Here is a 20,307-nt window from a genome sequence, read left to right on the forward strand (position 1 = left end):
ATTCACCTGGTGGATTATAGCCATCCTTAATTCCAGGTCCAGTGGATTTGACACTCTCTTGTGCCCTCTCTGGGTGACAGGCATGTATGTGGTGCACTGACATGCATGCAGGCAAAAGCATTGGGGGAAAAAAACCAAGCAAAATCCCTTGGAAGTTCTCATGTTGTTTCTTTACTACTAAAGAGATACAACTCACCTTTCAAAATGTCCAGGTCAGCCAGGCTGAGTCTGAACTCACTTGTAGTCTCTAACGCCTCTTCCCTCTGTTTTGACAACCAAACTTGGACTTTTTCTTTTGGCCTCTATATTTCTCTGTTCCAAACATTTCATGCTTGTGGAATATTTGAACATTCCCTTTCATGTCTGGCTTTTTAATTTAATACTTTCAAGGTTTATCCATGTTGTAGTGTGTATGTGTGATCACATTCATTTTCATGGCCTTTGCTTGTCCCTTTATGGATATACCGCGTTTTATTTATCTGTTCTTGGTTAGTAAACATTTGCAGCACCCCCACCCCATCCCTGACATTGGAATAGTACCACTGCCCACAGTCAGGTCGTGTCTGTGGAGACACAGATCTCAGTTCTCGCACGTGCTCACCCAGGAGTGGAGTGCTGGGTCGTGGGTAGCCTTAGGTTTAACATTTTTAGGGACTACCAGATTACTTCCTGAATGGCTTGTATGCCCACTGGTTTGTAAAGATTCTCCACATCTTTCTTGTCCCTTGTTATTTGACCTTGATTGCAGCCATCTTGGGATTGTGGAGGAATATCTCTGCAGCTCTCTTTGTCCTTCTGTGTGACACTGTACATCTTAGTAAACATTTCCCAGTACTTAGTGCTAGAGATAGAGGGTTAATTTTTTATTTTTAACATTTTGTTTCCTTATGATTATATGTGTGGGGGGAATGCATATCATTGCACATCTGACAGCTGGAGAGAACTTTGTGCTGTTGGTTTTCTCCTTCCATCTTTATGTGCTAGGTAAGGATATTATATAGAGCAAGAACATTCTAGAAGGGAAACAATGAACACTATGACAAAGGGAGATGTGTATACGTTTGGAGAATGCCATAGGGAGTTGTGTCAGCAATTCTGCAAGTGACAAGATGCAAAGATGTTGGCAGTAGCTGGTGGCCTCAGCATCCCAGCGTGAGCTTTGGGGTTTCTCACAACCCTACATTTTTACTCTTTGTGTTTGTTTTTCAGTTTAATATGTAGATTCACACTGAGTGAATAGCAGATACACACTGTTGTGCCTGACATTTTCATCCACTCAAAAAACTTCAGTTTGGTAGAAGCTTTCCTTTTCTTCATCATCATCATCATCATCATCATCATCATCATCTAATAATAATAATAATAATAACTATTATTATTATTATTATTATTTAAGAACGTATTTATCTTTATTTTATGTGCATTCACATGAAGATGTCAGATCCCAGGGAGTTGGAGTTATAGGCAATTGTGAGTTGCCATGTGGGTGCTAAGAATTGAACATGGGTTCTTTGGAAGAGCAGCCAGTGTTCTTAACCACTGAACCATCACCATCTTTACAGCCCCTACCATTTATTTATCTAGTCTGTCTATCTATCTGTCTGTCTGTCTATCTATCTATCTATCTATCTATCTATCTATCTATCTATCTATCTATCTATCTATGTTTTTCAAGACAGGGTTTCTTTGTGAAACAGACCTGACTGTACTGAAACTCACTTTGTAGACCAGGCTGGCCTCAAACGCACAGAGATTCACCTGCCTCTGCCTCCTGAGTGCTAGGATTAAAGGCATGGGCCACCACCATGTGACTGAGATTCTTTTTAAAAATTTATTTTTTAATGTACGTTTGTATGAGTTTGTATGCACTGCATGTATGTATGAGCCTGAAGAGGCCAGAAGAGGACATCTGATTCCCTGGAACTAGAGTTACAGGTGATTGTGAGTTGCCGTGTGGATGCTGGCAACCCAGCTTGGATCTTCTGCAAGAGCAGAAAGTGCTCCTAAGCTCTGAGCTGTCTCTCCAGCCCTCCTAATTGTAAGAAGGGAAGAAGGGAGGGAGGAAATAGACATTTTACTTACAGTCTTTTTATTTTTTGTTATAGAAGACTCTAGGAGGAAAAGTGGGGACGGGTCAGCCTCTGAAGAGAATCAGTTTAGTGACGATGAATATAAGACCCCTCTTGCCACACCTCCCAGTACCCCACCTCCAGAGACTAGCAGCAGCAGTGGAGAGAAAGCGCCACCGTTTTCTGGAGTGGAATTCAGTGAGGAACAGCTTCAGGCTCATCTGATGAGCTCACAAATGTATGAAAGATACTCCTTGACGTTCATGGACCTCCAGGTTATGGTGGGGCGCGTGAGAGACAACTGGAAGCGTCTGCAGGACATCGATGTGGGGCCAACACACGTGGTTGAGAAGTTCAATGTTCACCTACAGTTAGAACGCCGGCTAATCTACACATCAGACCCTAAGTACCCTGGGGCTGTGCTCTCAGGCAATTTACCAGACTTAAAAATCCACATCAATGAAGACAAGATATCTGCTCTAAAGAACTGCTTTGCTCTCCTCACCACACCTGAAATGAAGCCCTCTGACACCCAGATCAGAGAGAAGATTTTCCCCCAGGAAGGCCCACGAGGAAGCCTGCAAGATTCAGTAATGAACCTGACCCAGAGCATTGTGATGCTAGAGCAGCACACACGGGAGGTGCTGGTGGAGTCACAGCTCCTCCTAGCGGAATTCAAGGTGAACTGCATGCAGCTTGGTGTGGAGAGCAGTGGGCGCTACATCTCTGTGCTCAAGGTGTTCGGCACCAATGCTCACTTTGTGAAGAGGCCCTATGATGCTGAAGTCTCCTTGACTGTTCACGGGTTGCTCCTGGTGGACACCATGCAGACTTACGGTGCTGATTTTGACCTTTTGATGGCTTCCCACAAGAACCTGAGTTTTGATATTCCCACAGGAAGCCTCCGGGATAGCAGGGCCCAGTCTCCTGTCTCTGGACCTAATGTGGCCTTCCTAACTGATGTGGCTACCCTGAACAACCAGTCAGCCACTAGTGTTTCCCTGGAGAAAATACTCACCAAAGAACAAGAGTCCCTCATTAAACTGGAGTATCAGTTTGTGAGTTCGGAGTGTCCATCCATGAACTTGGACAGCACACTGCAGGTGATTTCCCTTCAGGTGAATAACTTGGACATCATCTTAAACCCAGAGACAATTGTGGAGCTCATTGGTTTTCTTCAAAAGTCCTTCCCCAAGGAAAAGGATGACATGAGTCCTCAGCCTCTGATGACTGACCTAGAAAGAAGTTTTAGAGAACAGGGCACAATTCAGTCGACTTATGAGCAGAACACCGAGGTTGCTGTAGAGATCCACAGACTCAACCTCCTGCTGCTTCGGACAGTAGGGCTGGCCGACGGGGAGAGACAGGGCAGGAAAATCGCAACGGCCAGTATTGGTGGCACAAAAGTGAATGTATCGATGGGCAGCTCATTTGACATGAGTGGTTCCCTTGGCTGTTTGCAGCTCATGGATCTGACACAAGACAATGTGAAGAACCAGTATGTCGTCAGCATTGGGAATTCCATAGGCTACGAGAACATTGTCAGCGACATTGGCTATTTTGAAAGCGTATTTGTCAGGATGGAGGATGCAGCTCTGAGCGAAGCTTTGAGCTTCACGTTTGTAGAGAAATCCAAACAGGAGTGCTTCCTCAACCTGAAGATGGCGTCCTTGCATTATAACCACTCCGCCAAATTCCTGAAGGAGTTGACATTGTCCATGGACGAGCTGGAGGAGAATTTTCGCAGTATGTTGAAAAGTGCAGCTACCAAAGTCACCACAGTGTTAGCCACCAAGACTGCTGAGTACAGTGAGATGGTGTCACTCTTCGAAACCCCAAAGAAGACCCGGGAGCCCTTTGTCTTGGAGGAGAATGAAATCTATGGGTTTGGCCTTCCTTCCCCTCGATCGGACACTGTGAAGCTCATCTTGAACATAAACATTGAGTCTCCAGTTGTTTCTATCCCGCGGAGGCCTGGGAGTCCTGAGCTGCTGGTGGGACACTTGGGACAGATATTTATCCAGAATTTTGTGGCAGGAGATGATGAGTCCAGAAGCGACCGCCTGCAGGTGGAAATCAAAGACATTAAGCTCTATTCTTTGAATTGCACTCAGCTGGCAGCCAGAGATGGTGCAGGACCAGAAGTCAGTCGGATGTTTTGCCCGCCCTCTGGGTCTGCCAGTGCCAACAGTCAGGAGGAGGCTCACTTTACACGACATGATTTCTTTGAATCTCTGCATCGAGGCCAAGGTAAGAAGCAGAGCCGAGTTTTGAGTTCTAAAGCCAGTTGCTATGTGTGTGTCCTGAAAACAGCATAGCCCCTTTGAGGGTTATCTCTGGGTAAGGTGTGGAAAGTCATAGTGCTGTTTTAACAGCTTCAGGAAGGCCTGGTGTGGCTTTACTGTCTCTGTGGACAATGTAAGAGTGTTCTTGGAGTATTTGTTGTTGGCTGAGTGCTCTTTCCAGAGGCGCTTCAGTGAATGGATGTAGTGTGACCTCATTTCATACACTCTTTCTATTCTTTTGTTTTAAGGTGTTCATTTCTCTTAGTTAAATATTGCAGCCTTGGGTAGCACAAGAGGTGAATGTAGACGGAAGGGAAACTTGCTCTCTGGGTGTTATGATCGTCCATTGCTCTGTCGTCTTCTAACGGGACCAGTGCAGGTGTCAGGCAGTGATGTTTTCATGTCTGTGTTCTTGGAGCAGACAGTTAGACCCAAGCAGTCCAGCTCCAGAATCAGGGATTTGAAGAGACTAATGCCTTTGAAAGTGCCTGTGCTTCTCAGAAGGTCCTCCACCCATGCATTTGGAATTTGGAGAGCCAGCCTCTGGACTTGAGTGTGCTAGGCGTGCACTCGGTCACTCCTGCACTTCATGCTTACTGTACAGTTTTCTCTGGAGTAAGGTGTTCAGTTAGAGTTATGTCTTAAGGCCTCTTGAGAAGGCTGTTGTCTGTCTTTGAAAACTAAGGAAGGAGGCAGTCTGTTTTGGAAAATTAGCTTTTAAGGCTAAGAGAAATGTAAGATAGTCTGTAGCCTTTGAGCTGTTTTGCCAGCTTTGCTATTTCATATTTTGAAGCTGTCAAGCAGAAAATGTCATGAAAATACCTTTTCCCCTCGTGTAAACTTGTCTTGTGGTTCTGCTTGTTGTGAGTCTTTTTTTTTTGTTTGTTTTGTTTTTTGTTTTTTGAGACAGGGTTTCTTTGTGTAGCTTTGGTGCCTGTCCTAGAACTCACTTTATAGAACAGGCTGGCCTTGAACTCTGCCTCCCAAGTGCTGGGATTAAAGGTGTGTGCCATCACCCTCTGACTTGTTGTAAGTTTTGGTCTCAGTTATAGACTCAGACCAACCCAGCATCAGAGAATCCCTGGACTTCATTTTATATACAGGACACTTGATTATCAATAACAAACCAGGTATTAGTGTTCATGGTCTGTCATTGTTGTCCCTTCTGCCAGCCTTTCATATCCTGAACAACACCACCATCCAGTTTAAACTGGAGAAGATCCCTATCGAGAGAGAGTCTGAGCTGACTTTTTCCCTCAGTCCAGATGACCTGGGGACATCCAGCATCATGAAGATTGAAGGAAAATTCGTCAACCCAGTTCAGGTAAATAAACACAGGATTGATTTTCAGGTCAGGGCAGTTGAGATCCAATCAGGTTGTGTTCCTTGTCTGAGAGGTGGGAGGCCTGATGCATTTTAGCTTTTGGAACTTTGTGTATTTAGGACATTTCCAAACCTTTATGGTCAAGCATCTCTGGTCTCTAATTTGGTGTCTGAAATGCTCTTAGGTTGGTAACGTTTTGAATGTTGGATTAGTTATCAGAAAGCGTCAGATTTCTGGGGTATTTTGGATTTCAGATTAGGGACATTTAGTTGGTGTTTAAGTTTTATGCATGTGACTGGTGTGTGTGTGTGTGTGTGTGTGTGTGTGTGTGTGTGTGTAGTGCCCTGTGTATGTGTCTGGTATCCAAGTAGGCCAGATGAGGGGGCCTGATTCTGTGGAACTAGAGTTATGGATGATTGTGCGCTACTATGTGGTTGTGGGGAACTGAAACCAAGTCCTCTGCAAGAGCAGCAAATGCTTTTAATTGCTAAGCCATCTCTTTAGCCCATCTGTATTTATTTTATATTTATATTGCATATAGTACTCAGATTATAATGGTATGTATTTATGTATATTAAGCATTGGAAGGAAAATATATGTTGAACATTCATGTTGTTGATAGCTTGTTCTAATAGACACGGAAGAGCTCTGTAGCCCAGGCTGACTCTGAAATCATAATCCTCCTGACTCAGCCTCCTGAGTGCCAGGATCCCTCATCAACATGATATCCATCCTTTTGTCACCTCATTTTGTTCCTGGGCTGTGGCTTTCTTCCTGTGTCACAGAGGAAGAAAGTGGATCTCTAATCCCATGCCCAAAAGCCAGTTGCTGCTTCCCAGGAGGAAGCAGTTCTCACCCCACTTTGTATGCACTTAGACTAAACTGTAGAACAGTGTGATCTGAGCCATTGACAGAACTGGGTCAGATAGCGTGCGTGTGTGTGAGCTGTGCATGTACCCATTCTCCTTCATAAGTGACATTTTTTTTCCTCTCTGACTTCACAGTACTAGAGGAAAGAGTAAGGCTAGGAGACGACATGTCCTCAGAATCTTAGGACAGTTGACCATCTGTCGAGACCCTCTGTTAGTGTAGCTGGTGACGAGTTTGTCTTTCAGTGGCTCTGAAGTGAACTCAGGACCACGTATTTCTATCTCTGTTGGAATATGTGGCTCCTAGGTGTGGGCCTTTGGGTGAGAAACCTTCCCCAGCTCTCTCTCTAAATTAAATTTTTTATTCTACATGTATGGGTGTTTTATGTGCATGTATGTCTGTGAACCACATGTGTGCCTAGTGCCCACAGAGGCCAGAAGAGGTCATCAACTCCCTTGGGACTGAAGTTACAGATGGTCGAGAGTGTGGGTCCTGGGAATTGAACTTGGGTCCTTTGTAAGAGCATCTTTTGTGTAATATTTTACTCTTTTTGGGCTCTTTAGTCTTTTGACTTTTTTTGGACTTCTCACCACCCAGCTCTCAAATAAATCACACAGGGAGGCTTATTCTTAGTTATGAATGGCCTGCCATAGCTTGTCTTGTTTATAGCCAACTTCTTTTTTTTAACTTAATGATTCCATCTACCTTTTGCTTTCCCCCTGGCCCCCAGCTTTTCCTTAGGTCTGTATGTCTGACTCTCACTGTTATCCTGTGGCTGGTGGCCCTGATGTCCTCCCCCTCACCCCCGTTTCTCTCATTGCCCCTCCTCTTCCTCTTCTCTCCTGTTTATCCTCTCTGCCTGCCAGCCCCGCCTATCCTTGCTCCTGCCTTATTGTTGACCATTCTTCTCTTTAGACCATCAGGTGTTTTAGACAGGCAAAGGATCACAGCTTCACAGAGTAAAACACATGCACCTAAACAAAAGCAACACACCTTAAAATAGTATTCTACAGCATTGGCTGTTGTTTGTGTCTTTCTGAACGTGTTTCTGCCATGAACTACACAGACTTCTCTGGATTCTGGGTCTTTTCTTGGCTCTGCTTCTCTTTTGCCTAGACTGTCACAGATGCTGTCATGCACCTCCGGTTACATTATATCTATCACACAATGTCTGCGTTTGACGAGGTTGTGTAGGTGGAAAGAGCCTGATCTCTTCACTTGTAAAATTCCCTGTCAGTCATTTCTGTTGCTTCATTCCACTAATGAACTCTGTGGGGATGAAGATTAAATTAGGGGTTATAGAACGGTCATTTTCCAAGTCTGTCAAAATTTCTCTATCTATGAGTTGGAATCCCTCTGTTAATTGCCCTTAATTAGTAAAAAAAAGATGTACTTGAAAATATTTTTAAATAAGAAATTCTAACTAAAAGAAAGTAAGAAGCTGGGGGTGCAGCTCAGTGACAGTGTTTGCCTATCGTGCACAGGGCTCTGGGTCCCGTCCCAGCCCCAACAACGCACACCAAGAAAAACATAACTGCAGGTGAGCATTGTGGTTTGTACAGTGCCCACAGTCTGCCTGTCCCGCCGACTGCGCAGTAGTGTACAACCTCGCATTCAGTCCTGTGCTGTGCCCACATAGACTCTTGGAAGTCTCCTCCTTGCTTTCCGCAGTTATTTGTGTGGTTAGAAAGAGTAGCTTTGCCTTCTCAAGCATACAAGGAGCACTCACATGTTGATGTGCATAGATTATTCTGCAAGGGGCTAGGGAGAGCCTCATGAATAGAAATGGGCAGAAAGAAGAAAGGATGAAAAGAAATGATGGGCCTTGATGCCAGCTCACATAGAGCTTCTTGGTAAACAGAAACACCAGCTGGGAGTTTAGGGTCTGTGTGATAAGAATAGTGTCGGGGACTGGAGAGGTGGCTCAGTGCCTAGGGCCACTCTCTGCTCTCCAGAAGACCTGGGTTAGGTTCCCAACCTCTATATTGGGCAGCTGCCAGCTGCCTGTAACTTCAGTGTGGGGTGGTATATGTGGGGAAGGGTCTGACTCTTATAACCTCTGTGAGCGCCTGCACTCCGGTATAGCCCCCCATACACAGAATTAAAAATCCATTTTAAAAAATGATTCTGGAGTAACTGGGTTGTTCCCTTTGCATACAGGTGGTGTTAGCCAAGCACGTGTATGAGCAGGTTTTACAGACACTGGACAACCTTGTGTACAGTGAAGATCTGAATAAGTTCGCAGCCAGTACCCCATCCTCCCCCTGCCCTGCTTCCCCTTTGCCCCCTCTCAGTTCCTGCGGAGAACCTTCTGTGGTGAGGAAGGACAACGGATTGTTCAGCCACTCCAGCTTCTCTAGCACCTCCCAGAAGTCCTTGTCTGTGAAGGAAGCCAAAGCCTTCACTCAGATTCAGGCCAACTTCTGTATATCAGAGCTGCAGGTTCAGCTGAGTGGGGACCTGACTTTGGGGGCCCAAGGATTGGTGAGCTTGAAGTTTCAGGATTTTGAGGTGGAGTTCAGTAAAGACCATCCGCAGACCTTATCCATTCAGATTGCCCTGCGCTCGCTCCTCATGGAAGACTTACTGGAGAAGAATCCAGACTCCAAGTATAAGAGCCTGATGGTGTCTCGAGGGGCTCCCAAGCCATCTAGCTTATCCCAGAAGGAGTATCTCTCCCAGTCCTGCCCTTTGGTATCCACTGTGGAGTATCCCGACATGCCCCGGTCTCTCCCTTCCCACATGGAGGAAGCTCCTAATGTTTTTCAGCTGTATCAAAGACCCATCTCCACATCGCAGAAAAAGCAAAAGGAAGTTCAGGAGAACAGCTACCCCCTGACCCCACCTCCTTCTCCCACAGTGGACGAACCCAAGCTTGCTGGAAAGAATAAATTTGACGATTCCTTGGTCCACATCAATATATTCTTGGTGGATAAAAAACACCCAGAATTCTCTTCTAGTTACAATCGCGTTAACCGGAGCGTCGACGTTGACTTTAACTGCTTGGATGTGCTGATCACCCTGCAAACCTGGGTGGTGATTCTGGACTTTTTTGGGATTGGCTCCACTGCAGACAACCATGCCATGAAGGTACCACCCGAGGGCCCTCTACAGAATGTGAAGTCGGAGTCCAGCACTTCCGTGGAGTCTGAGCTCCAGGAGCCCGTGAACTCCAAGCTGGATCTCAAGGTATCGTTACACTCTGAAGATGAGTTTGAATCATATCTAAATGTGAGCATTTTCCATTTGTCCTGGCAAAGAGCTGTGTAGTCTCTGTCTGTCTGTTGAGAAATACAGGCATTAGTGACATTCAATGTCTTGGAAAGAGCTTTGTTTTAAAGTTCATCTGGAGGCAGAGAGAATATGTAGTTTAAGCATCTTGTCTTACCCCCAGCTATGTGATTCCAGGGAATCCTTTTGTTTTTCTTTTGTTTTCTCACTGCCCGTCTGACATGAGGGCTGTGTGCACCACTTAGCCACGAGTCTGTGCATGGTCGCAAGCTTCTTCTGTGCAACTTCTGTGCATGGCTTCCTTGTTAGTTCCCCACCCTCTCACAGCATCACTGACTGCCACTGGGCTTGCCGTAGCGTGCCGCAGGGTGCTGCAGAGTGCAGTACGCAACGTTAGATGGCCTGTGGGAGTCCTGGCCCTTGTACTGTAACCTGTAGCTGTGGCCTGGGAAATGAGGGCCCCTCTTCCCCTCAGGCTTTTTCATCAGTAACCTGGGTGCTGTGTTACAGTGCCCGTATAGAGGGTGGTCCCAAGCCTTAATGTGCGACGCTCCACATGGTATGGGGCACATAGCAAGTATCCAGTGAATGGTTGCTGTCACAGTTTTCATTATGATATGGATTGCCATGCTTGAAACTTAATCTTGATATTCATATTGTAAATATTAAAAAACCCATAAGGGTAGCATTTAAGACTAGATTTAAGGCAGTCTGCTGTGTGATGGAACAGTAGGCAGGGATGCTGAGTTGACTGCGCAGGGCAATACAGGCATGTTTTGGCACCTGTGCAGTAGCAGCTGGTCACTTCTGTATGCCTGGGGAGGAAGATCTTTATCTGCATGTCTTGGTGCATGGGGTCTTGCATGCACTACTGGGAGCAGCCAGGAAGGGAACTCTATTTCCCCATGTTGGTGTTCTCTTGCTTCTCTAACTCACAGCAGGCTTCCCTCCTCTAGAAGGGGACACCTGGGAGGAGAGATGGGGGCGTGAGTAGGGTGGGGGGCTGTTCTGTCTCTTACTTAGTTGGCTGAAAAGCTAGCTCTGTCTCTTGCTCAGCGGGGTGGTGAACACACTGCTTGGCTGCGCTCTGAGGCTCAGGGGCATTGGGCCTAGCAAGGTGACTGGAAATGGCAGTGTTCAGCCATTCTTTGGTTGCATTTGATATGTTATAAAGGCTCTGCCTCAGGAAGCCTTTCCCACCATGGTAAGATGTGGTGCGCTCCTGGGGGCTTTGTTTGCACTGCTGCTCTAGGAGCACAGGACCATATTTATTTTTTTTAAGATTTATTTATTATGTACATAACAGTCTGCCTGCATGACAGAAGAGGCACCTGATCTCATTATAGATGGCTGTGAGCCACCGTGTGGTTGCTGGGAACTGGACCCAGGAGCTCTGGAAGAGCAGTCAGTGCTGTTAACCTCTGAGCCATCTCTCCAGCCCCACAATGTATTTTTTGAGACACGGATTTTTGAACATTTTTATTATGATGGATTTGTAATATATCACAATGGAAGAAATGAGTCATGACCTTCAATATTTCCTCCACTAGAATTCATCACATCACCTGCATTCCCATTCCACTGGAGTCTTTTAAAGCAGATTCCAGGGCTGGTCAGATTGTCCAGTGAGTGGATGGAGGTGTCTGCTGCTAGGCTTGATGATTCACATGGTAGTAATAAGATTTACCTTCACCTTTCTGAGCCTGTCCCCATTCTCACCCATTCTGTCCTGCTGTTTCTTGTTCCCTCACTGACTTGCTTTTTGTTTTGTACCTTGTGTCCTAGGTTCATTCGCTTTCTCTTGTGCTGAGCAAGGCCACCAGTGAGCTGGCTAAAGCAAATGTGTCCAAATTAGCAGCACATGTGGAAATGATTGGTAAGTGGGGCAAAACCAAACACCCATGATCTTGGTAAGTATTCCAGCACCCAGCACAAAACTAGTTTTCCTCACACACCAATAAGGTGTACATCTGTGGCTTGATGGTGGGTATTGGTATGGCCATCATTTTTGGTGGTGGTCCCAATCCTGGCTTTGGGATCAGCATTGTCTGGATGGCTTATTACAAAGGCAGGTAATGGTATAACTTTCTCCCTGTTCCTGTCCCATCTCATCCCAAGGGCCCCTAGCATCTATCTGTGTAGTGTGCCCAGATAAATTTTTTTTTGTTTAAATTGGGGTAGTTTTGAAAGTGAAATGGGGAGAGATTAATAATTAGATCTGGAAGACAGTCAGGTCAAAAGGCTGTCTGTGGAAAAATGGGACAAGCTCATTTTGTTGGTGCTATAAGTAGGAGTGCTGCCAAGAGAGGGTGTGGTTTCTGCAGAAGGGGATGGTAGCAAAGCTGGCCTCTTTCTGGTGGGCTTTTACAGGTTGGAATTCTTACTAGAATACCATGTTCTAAGTGATAGGGTTTATAAAGCATGAGCTCTAATGCTGCCCTTCCTGAAGGGATGTGTAATGAATGCAGTAGTGAAGACCAAGATGCTGACACTGTCATGAAGTCAAGAATATCATCTGGAGAAAAGATTAACTGATACAGAGGTCTTGTGCCTGGCGTTATTTTAGAAAAGCATCCTAGAAGAGTGGTCTTTAATGGGGAGAATCATGGTAATTTTGTTAGCAGACATTAGGAATCAAAAAATAAATAGATGCCTTTGAATCCCTGGGGAGCTGACCTGGCCTGCCACAGGTGTATGTATACCTTGGTGATCATGGTGACAGCTGGGTAAAGTTACGATTGGTTTTGTCCCGTAGAACTAGTAGTTCAGTAACTGCCCTGGAACTTCCATGAGACCAGGCATCAACTCCTAGGGATCCATCTGCCTCTGCCTTCTGAGTGCTGGGATTGCAGGTGTACACCAGCCCCTGCACCCTGCCTGGCATTATTGGAAGGACCATTTTATGCTCACGTTCCAGTACACGTGCCCTAGCACCCATCTCCATCCTCTCACCCCGGGCTGTGCCCCTGGCAGCAGACTCACTTCCAATCTGTGTCAGCACCGTCGTCCCCACGCACAGCTGATTTTCTTCTTTTGTCAAGTCACTGCAAGCCACTCAGTGTTGCTTGAGCAGCTGACACAGGCACTTCCTCCCTTGTTGTTTTATTCCTGTTATGAATAGACCTTGTGATGGTCCTCTCACTTGTAACCAGTGCTCTGGTCTATCTGCAGCTGCCAGTGTATTGTCTTTAAGTTGGAAATGCATTAGTTTGATTTCTTTCCCGTGGTAGATGTGCCTCTTAGTATGCGGTGTTGCTGGCTTGTGTAGACGTTGTTGTTTAGACTTGTTCAACTCCTTTATACTTTGACATTGATACCCTTAGAAATAGCACATCAAAGGTTTTTCTGGGGTCTTGGCATCTGGAAATTTACCTCTGACATTTAGTTTGATTAAAAAGTGGAAGTCTGAGGCAGGTGCATGTCTGCTTTAATTGAGATGCATTAAACACTTTTAGAATATGTTCATAATCCTGTGTTCTAATTTTAACACTATAGAGGGAGACCTGGCCTTGCAGGGAAGCATTGGAAGCCTGTCCCTGAGTGACCTCACGCCACACGGAGACTTCTACAGAGAGCGCTTCACCACAAGTGGAGAAGAGGCGCTCATCTTCCAGACTTTCAAGTAAAGCACGCATGTCTTCTCTCTGGCTGTGTCAGGTCACCTGCTGTAGAACATCACGTTCTCCAGCTCTGTCACCATCACTGCTGACTGGAGTCCCTTTTAAACACTGTTTTACATGTGTTTATTCTCTGTGTCTCCCACAGTGTGCGTATGGAGGTCAGAGGACAGCTTGTGGAGCTGCTGCTCTCCTCCCACCATCTGGGGTTCAAACCCTGCTCACCAAGCTGGTGACAACTCAGTGTTTGAAATTCTTATTGACTAAACAGTGAAACAAATTTTGCTTTCTTAAGTAAAATTAAAAAGATCTAGCTTGTGAGGAGTCCTGGTTTATATTGAATTTTATTAAAGAAGATTTGCTTGGAGATAATTTAGTGTCATGAGCATACGGGATAGGATTGAAAAATCCCAATTATCAGAAGACCATGGTTCTCTCAGTTCCTGCCAACTGTGTGGCCTGAAGCAAGTCACTTAATCTCTGTTCCACCTTTCCTCTGTCTGAATGGGGGCCTAAGTTGAGCAATCTCTATTTTTCCATATAGCACTGAGCATTCTTGCCTGATTTCAGCCCGAGAGCCCTGCTCACACTGAGTTATGTGAGCGTACTCTTTTTGATCATAAGTGCAACTTAAATGAATTCCTGTTGGATTTTGGAAGGTGTCTTTTGGCCTATCCGCTTCCTTTAAAGCATGGTTTTCCTGGATGAGATTTCCAGCTTCTTGAGAGGTATTAGAAAGAGCGGTTGTACAGTTCCGCCCTTCGGTATTATGCACAGTCAAGGCTTCTGTTCAGCCTTCCCCCAATTTTTAGTGTGCTGAGAAAATGGTCCCCCAAACCATCTGTGGGCTTGGGATGTAGCTTACTGGAAGAGTGCTTGCTAGCTTGTTCAAAGCTCTGGGTTCAGTCTCTAGTGAACCCCCTAAGCTCACTCTCTCCTGGTCTGAGAACTTCTCATTGTGAGGTTGCCACACTCTGCTGAGAATTTGACGTATTGTGATTTGCTTATTTTATACACACCGGTGGCATGATTCTACAACAAATGAGATGATTAGTGCTATCCCTAATTCTTTGCTTGATAGAAAAGTGCTTTTCTTGGTAAATGCGAATCCGTCCCCAGCCGACCGTGTCCTGTGTAATCATCACAGTCCATTAGATTCCAAGTGACTGTAAAAGGCCTCTGTTCATCTTTGAACCTCACGCGACATGACAGTGTCTGCATTTCACTGATGTAAAAAGGCAATTTCTCTCTGTTTTGCAGAAATCCCCTTTCCCTAGAAGCACTAGCTCTGCTGCTTCCATTTCTCTGTGGCTTTTAAATTACTCCCCAAACCCATATTGTCACAGTCTGTGCCAGGAGCAGCTGCAGTCCCTTACAGCAGGGACCAGAGAGGCTGTGCAAGGGCAGCACTGAGGTGGCGCTGGTGTTTTCTGGAGGTGTAGTGAGTTTTGTGCTCAGCGGGTGCCCCCTGTTTGTAGCCTTGGGTGTCACACACCACACTTTTGTTTAATGTCCTTATTAAATTATTAACAGGCTTGTTTTAAGGGTTTTCCATTTTAGTAGCTAAAGCTAAAGATTGGAGGGGATCCCTTACGTCAACCTGAGTTTTCTTCTAATACTCAAATCTTGCACATGTCTTAGCCCTGTTTTTTCCTAATTTCCAGATATGGGCAGCCAGACCCGCTGCTCCAGAGGGAGCATGACGTCCGCGTGAGCCTGCAGATGGCCTCTGTGCAGTATGTGCACACACAGCGCTTCCAGGCAGAGGTGGTGGCCTTCATCCAGCACTTCACTCAGCTCCAGGATGTCCTAGGGCGCCAGCGAGCTGCTGTTGAGGGTCAGACGGTGGGTAGCCAAGTGGCCTTTTCAAGTTGACTGATCCATAGAACTTTAAAAGAATTGTTTTCTTTTATTGGAAATACATTTTTTTTCATAGAATGTTTTTTGATTTATGGTTCCCCTCTCCCAGCTCCTCTCATTTCTTGTCTCCTCCCATCCTGATCTGTACCCTTTCTGTCTACAGTAAGAAAACAAACAGGCATCTAAAGAATAACAGTGCGGGGTGTGTGCATGTGTGTGTGTGTACATGTGCTTGCTTGCTTGCTTATGCAGGCACATATAGACATCAGAGGTTGCCATCAGGAATCTTATACAATTGTTTTTGACCTTTACATGTATGCTGTGGAATGCATGCTCCCACCCAACACATGGGTGCATGTGCACACACACACACACAAATATTAAATAAATTAAAAAGTCCTTTTATGGATGTAGCTCAGTGATACACTAGGTTTAATTCCTAGAACGGCCTCTCTCCAAGCCCCTTTGTACTGTAAGGTTGTATTTTTCTCTTAAAAGTAGCACAGAGGGGCTGGAGAGCTGGCTCAGTAGTTAAGACTCTGGCTACTCTTGCAGAGGACCTAGGTTTGGTTTCCAGCACCCACATGGTGGCTGTTAACTGTCTGTAACTCCAGTTCCAGGGGATTTGAGAGCCTCTTCTACCTTCCTACATGCCAGGCAGTCATGTAGTACACATGTACATTCAGGCACACACCTATGTGCCTTAAATAAATTGCTAGGTGTGATGTTACACACGTTTCTTGTTACTCCCTGCACTTGAGAGGCAGAGGCAGGTGGATCTCTTGATTTTGAGGCCATCCTGGTCTACAGTATTGAAAAACAAACAAACACCAAACTAATCAAACAAATTTAAAAATGGCACAGACCTGGAGAGATGACGTAGTTGGTAAGATAAGAGTCCTTGTTACATCACACATGTCTCATAATCCATTTTCTTCATTATCATTGTAAAACTATTTTCCCATTTCTCTTATGATTTTTTCTCTAATCTGTAGGTCATTTAGGAGTATGAAATTAATTTCCAAGTATTTGGGGACTTTCCATTATTATTTTGTTTCTTATTCTGATTTACTCTAGTGGCCACAAATAAACTATTATATTCTTTAATTGCTGTATAAGTTTATGAAAGTTTTTCATCCCCATGGATGTTTGATTATAAAATTGGGGAATTAACTGAGCCTATGGGCACTTTCCTTTCTTACCAGGTAAGGGACCAGGCTCAGCGATGCTCGAGAGTTCTTCTGGATATTGAGGCTGGTGCCCCTGTGCTTCTCATCCCAGAAAGTTCCAGATCAAATAATCTGATAGTAGCAAATTTGGGCAAGTTGAAAGTCAAGAACAAGTTTCTCTTCGCTGGCTTTCCTGGAACCTTTTTGCAGGATAAGGTGAGCCCTCAGCATCTGCAGCTCTTCAGTTTAGCTTGAATTTGGATGTAAACTAAAAAATCCCCAGTCCATGGCTCAGAGGCTGCTGTTACCTTCGAGGCCCATGGCTGGAAGATTTCTTTAACATCTTATTGACATCTCAACTAACCTTTCAACTGCAATAGTTTAAGTGTAACCCTCATTAAGCGCAATGAACTTATTTCAGCCAACAACCCTGAGGGTCCAGTCTTCTATTGGTTACAGTGCACACTATAAGTATAAAAGCATCGGGGGTGGGGTGGAATTGCCACCAAGCCTGACCACCTGAGTTCAGTCCCTGGAACCCATAGGGGAAGGAGAGAACTGACCTCCAAAAGTTGTTTGCTGTTGCCCACATGTACCCACACTCACATATAGATCATGCACCTACATAGTAATAGTAAATTAAAGAAGAAAGACATTCCTTTCTAGATGGGCAGTTTTCCTGATTTGGTCCCGTTTTTACCTGAATACTCTTAAAAATATTATAGTGGTAAAATGTTAGATTGTGTCTTGCTACAGATTGAAATGACCTGGGCATTGTTGCCTGTCGTGTTTGAGGTCCTCAGCTGAACCTTTGCCAGCGTTTTCACTCTCTATTTGGGAAAGCTAGGACTCCGAGCATGAACAGCCAGTTAGCTCCAAAACTGAGCGGGCCTTGGAGACACTTTGATCCCCTCACTGGTGTCTGCCTTCCCGGAGCCTGAGTGACATTTCTAAATAGCAGATGCCTTGCACAGTATGCTCTTACCACTCCTTGCTGGTCTCCAGGCCCTCATTCCCTCTGCTTATTTGGTACAAACTCATCTTTAGTGTGCGGGGAAAAACACTAACTGGAATCCCTGCCAGCTGTGCCTGTTTGTCGTCCAGCAGCTACTAATGTAGGAAGGAGATATGCCTCAAGGAGATGAGTGTAAGGTTTGATTGTTAGCTCATCAGAACAGCAGAAACAGCAGTAGGCAGCTGACGCTTGTTGGACACCCACTGTATGTCATTTGGTACTAACTCCTCTGCATATAAAACGAAACCCTGTTTCTTCATAGCACTCCTGACACCAGCTGTGTGTGGGCTTCCCTACCCCTCCATTTTCTGCCTTTGTAGAAACGTGCTGGGAGTCAGGTCAGTCACGGTGCAGCTGCCTGAAGTTAGCTAGCTTGGGCCCACTGTGGACACCAACCACAGGTTTAGGTGACTCATGCTTCTGACTAACCAGTGGGGTTCCCACAATCTCTCCTCAGGTCCAGTAAGTTGCTGTAACAGCTCATAGAGCTTGGGAGAAGCACTTTTGCTGGCTCCTTGACAGTGGTCAGCGGGGGGAGAAAAGGCATGGCTGAAGAGTGGGATGCACAGATGTGTAGGGCACGGTGTTGTAGGGTGAGGAGCACAGGGACTTCCCTCGCATGCATTGGAGCATGCCCTTCTCTTGTGTATGTCTCTAGCGACTTGGTAATGGTGCGCCCAGTGCGCAAGCTCTGTTGATGAGCTGGCTCTTTGTCTCTAGCCCTCTCCCTCCCTGGAGGTCCAGGAGTCACAGAGTGGGTGGGCTCTTTGGAATGTGTCTTCATATATCTTTATTTGAGGTCTCACACTAAATGATTGAGGCAGGGGATCACCTGTAGTCAGAGATCTAGTTGAGTCGCATTGTTTTGTTTCTCTCCCTTTCCAGAAAAAGGAATGGGCTCATTGTCTGCATCAGATGGGTCTGTGTCTGAGCTAACAAGTGTGCTCTAAAGTTAGCCAAACTATTTCAAGATGTTTTTACAAAAAGATTCCTATTTTTGTTCAGCCAAGTAACAGCACAAGTTATAGCATTTTAATGATGAACCTTGCCTGCCTTTGTTTTTGAGGATTTTATATTAGGTGACTGCACCTACAAAGATTACCCTTTCTTTAAGGCACAATGTAGATCTCTCTCTCTCTCTCTCTCTCTCTCTCTTTCTCTCTCTCTCATCTCTTGGTTATTTTGAAAAAAAAAACCAACCTTATGGCATTCAGCAGTCAGTTCACACTCATGTACTTAAAATAGAACCAAATAAAACCAATCAAAACCTCTAAATGCTGACCCTTTGGACTGCCTCACTGCTGGAGAGGCCTGCTTCATTCCTTTGTGTGTGGTTGCTTTGGGAAATTACTTCTTGCCTGAGTAGAGGAACCTTTCTTAGGTCTGTATCAAGAGTCTTTTTAGCCCTGGCTACTGCTTCCTGAATGACCTTATTTTATATCCAGAAATCCTAGGGAAGCTGCTGTGTTACCCACTCGTGGTTGTTGAGTGGAATTCCATAAGGCTGTGTGGAGTGTGTCACTTGTGCAGATCTCTGTGATCTGGTGCACTTAGCCGTGCAGGTCGCCTCTCCTCTCCTCTCCTCATACAAGCCCAGTGCTGACTGACGGTCTCTGTGTTGATCCTTTCTACGTTGCGTTTACTCTTGCCTCTAGATGTTCTTGCTCTTGTGAGGTGAGTCTAATGCGCAGTCCAGCGGCCCAAAAGCAGCAAATACTCCTGACGCGGAGCCTGTAGATCGCCTGAGCACGTGTGCCCTCAGCTTTTATGACTTCCAAATGTAGAGACACTTTCCTATAAAACCCCATATGACAGAAGACATGTTTGGGTTTTTGGCGTATTCTTGCCTTTTCTTTTTTTCAGCCATAGCTTGTGCTTAAACCATAATTTCTAAGGCAGAGTTGCTCAAGAGCCTGATCTTGTGAAGCCGTTGATGTATTTGAACTAGCGACAGAGAGGATGTAGAGGGAAGTGAAGTGGAAGGACAACAAACGCTGCTGCAGCGAGGTCACCAGAGCACTAGGGCCGCTTTCATGTGGAAACATTTATAGGATAGCATCTACCTAACAATCTTTTGAAAAATGCAGGAAGTTTGTGTTACCGTTAGTTGTAATTACTGCCCAAGAAGTGGAGAGATCACAGGGTTTTCACCTTTTAGTCCAAACAAAGCTGAGGAGTCAGCCTTGTAGCGGTAAGCAGCAGAGAACCATTGCTTTGCATGCCACCAGCATGCATGTGGCAGGACCAGAAAGGAGCTGTCCCATGATGCAGAAGCCACACACAGACAGGGCTCTGAGGGGTCCTGAGGACCCGGAGAAGTTGAAACACCAATACAGACTCACTCTGTGGAATCAACTAAAAGCTCTCAGCAAGAAAAGAGTCCTGTCTTTCCACAGAATCCCAGGGATGGCTTTCCTCTGTGTGAGCAGGAAGCTGACACGGGCAGCTAGCCTCCTGTTTGCCTTCTGGTTCATTTCTGTGGTTACTTAGATAGCAAATGTAGTGCATGTGGGGAAACCAGAATGCATAAACTTTTTCCTGGGGTAATTGTATTGCAGTCATATTGCCATCAGATACTTTTTGTTTATATCCCAGGCTGGCTTCAAACTTGCTGTGTAGCTGAGGATAGCCTTGAACCGCTTCCACTGCTACCTGGGTTTACAGGTGTGTGACAGCACATCCAGTTTATGGGTGCTGGGCATCTGACCCAGGGATCCTTTCCATACCTAGGCGCCTCCGCAGTCCCCAGGCACATTATTATTATTATTATTATTATTATTATTATTATTATTACAGTAAGCTTCTCTCTCCCCCAAAGCAGTAAATATATTGCATGGTTGAGAAATTTGCTTTGGTTAAATTTGACC

General features: G+C 45.4%; 1 protein-coding gene across 8 annotated transcripts in view; it reads left to right on the top strand.

Moving 5' to 3' along the window:
* Window positions 1-20,307, top strand: part of Vps13d (vacuolar protein sorting 13 homolog D) — a 220,483-nt gene that overhangs the window by 37,072 nt on the left and 163,104 nt on the right. For 7 of the 8 annotated variants that reach the window (XR_005285964.1, XM_038335369.2, XM_042055363.1 and 4 more), the window contains 7 exons: window positions 2,106-4,319; window positions 5,527-5,678; window positions 8,709-9,737; window positions 11,565-11,655; window positions 13,275-13,401; window positions 15,061-15,241; window positions 16,462-16,641. Coding sequence is in view for 7 of the 8 variants with exons in the window: in XM_038335369.2 (XP_038191297.1) it covers window positions 2,106-4,319; window positions 5,527-5,678; window positions 8,709-9,737; window positions 11,565-11,655; window positions 13,275-13,401; window positions 15,061-15,241; window positions 16,462-16,641 (3,974 nt within the window). In the remaining variant the exon portion in view is untranslated. The remainder of the gene's footprint in view (window positions 1-2,105; window positions 4,320-5,526; window positions 5,679-8,708; window positions 9,738-11,564; window positions 11,656-13,274; window positions 13,402-15,060; window positions 15,242-16,461; window positions 16,642-20,307) is intronic. The other variant, XM_038335371.2, reaches the window with a different exon arrangement.

The sequence above is a fragment of the Arvicola amphibius genome, chromosome 6 (assembly GCF_903992535.2).
Source record: "Arvicola amphibius chromosome 6, mArvAmp1.2, whole genome shotgun sequence".
NCBI lineage: Eukaryota > Metazoa > Chordata > Mammalia > Rodentia > Cricetidae > Arvicola > Arvicola amphibius.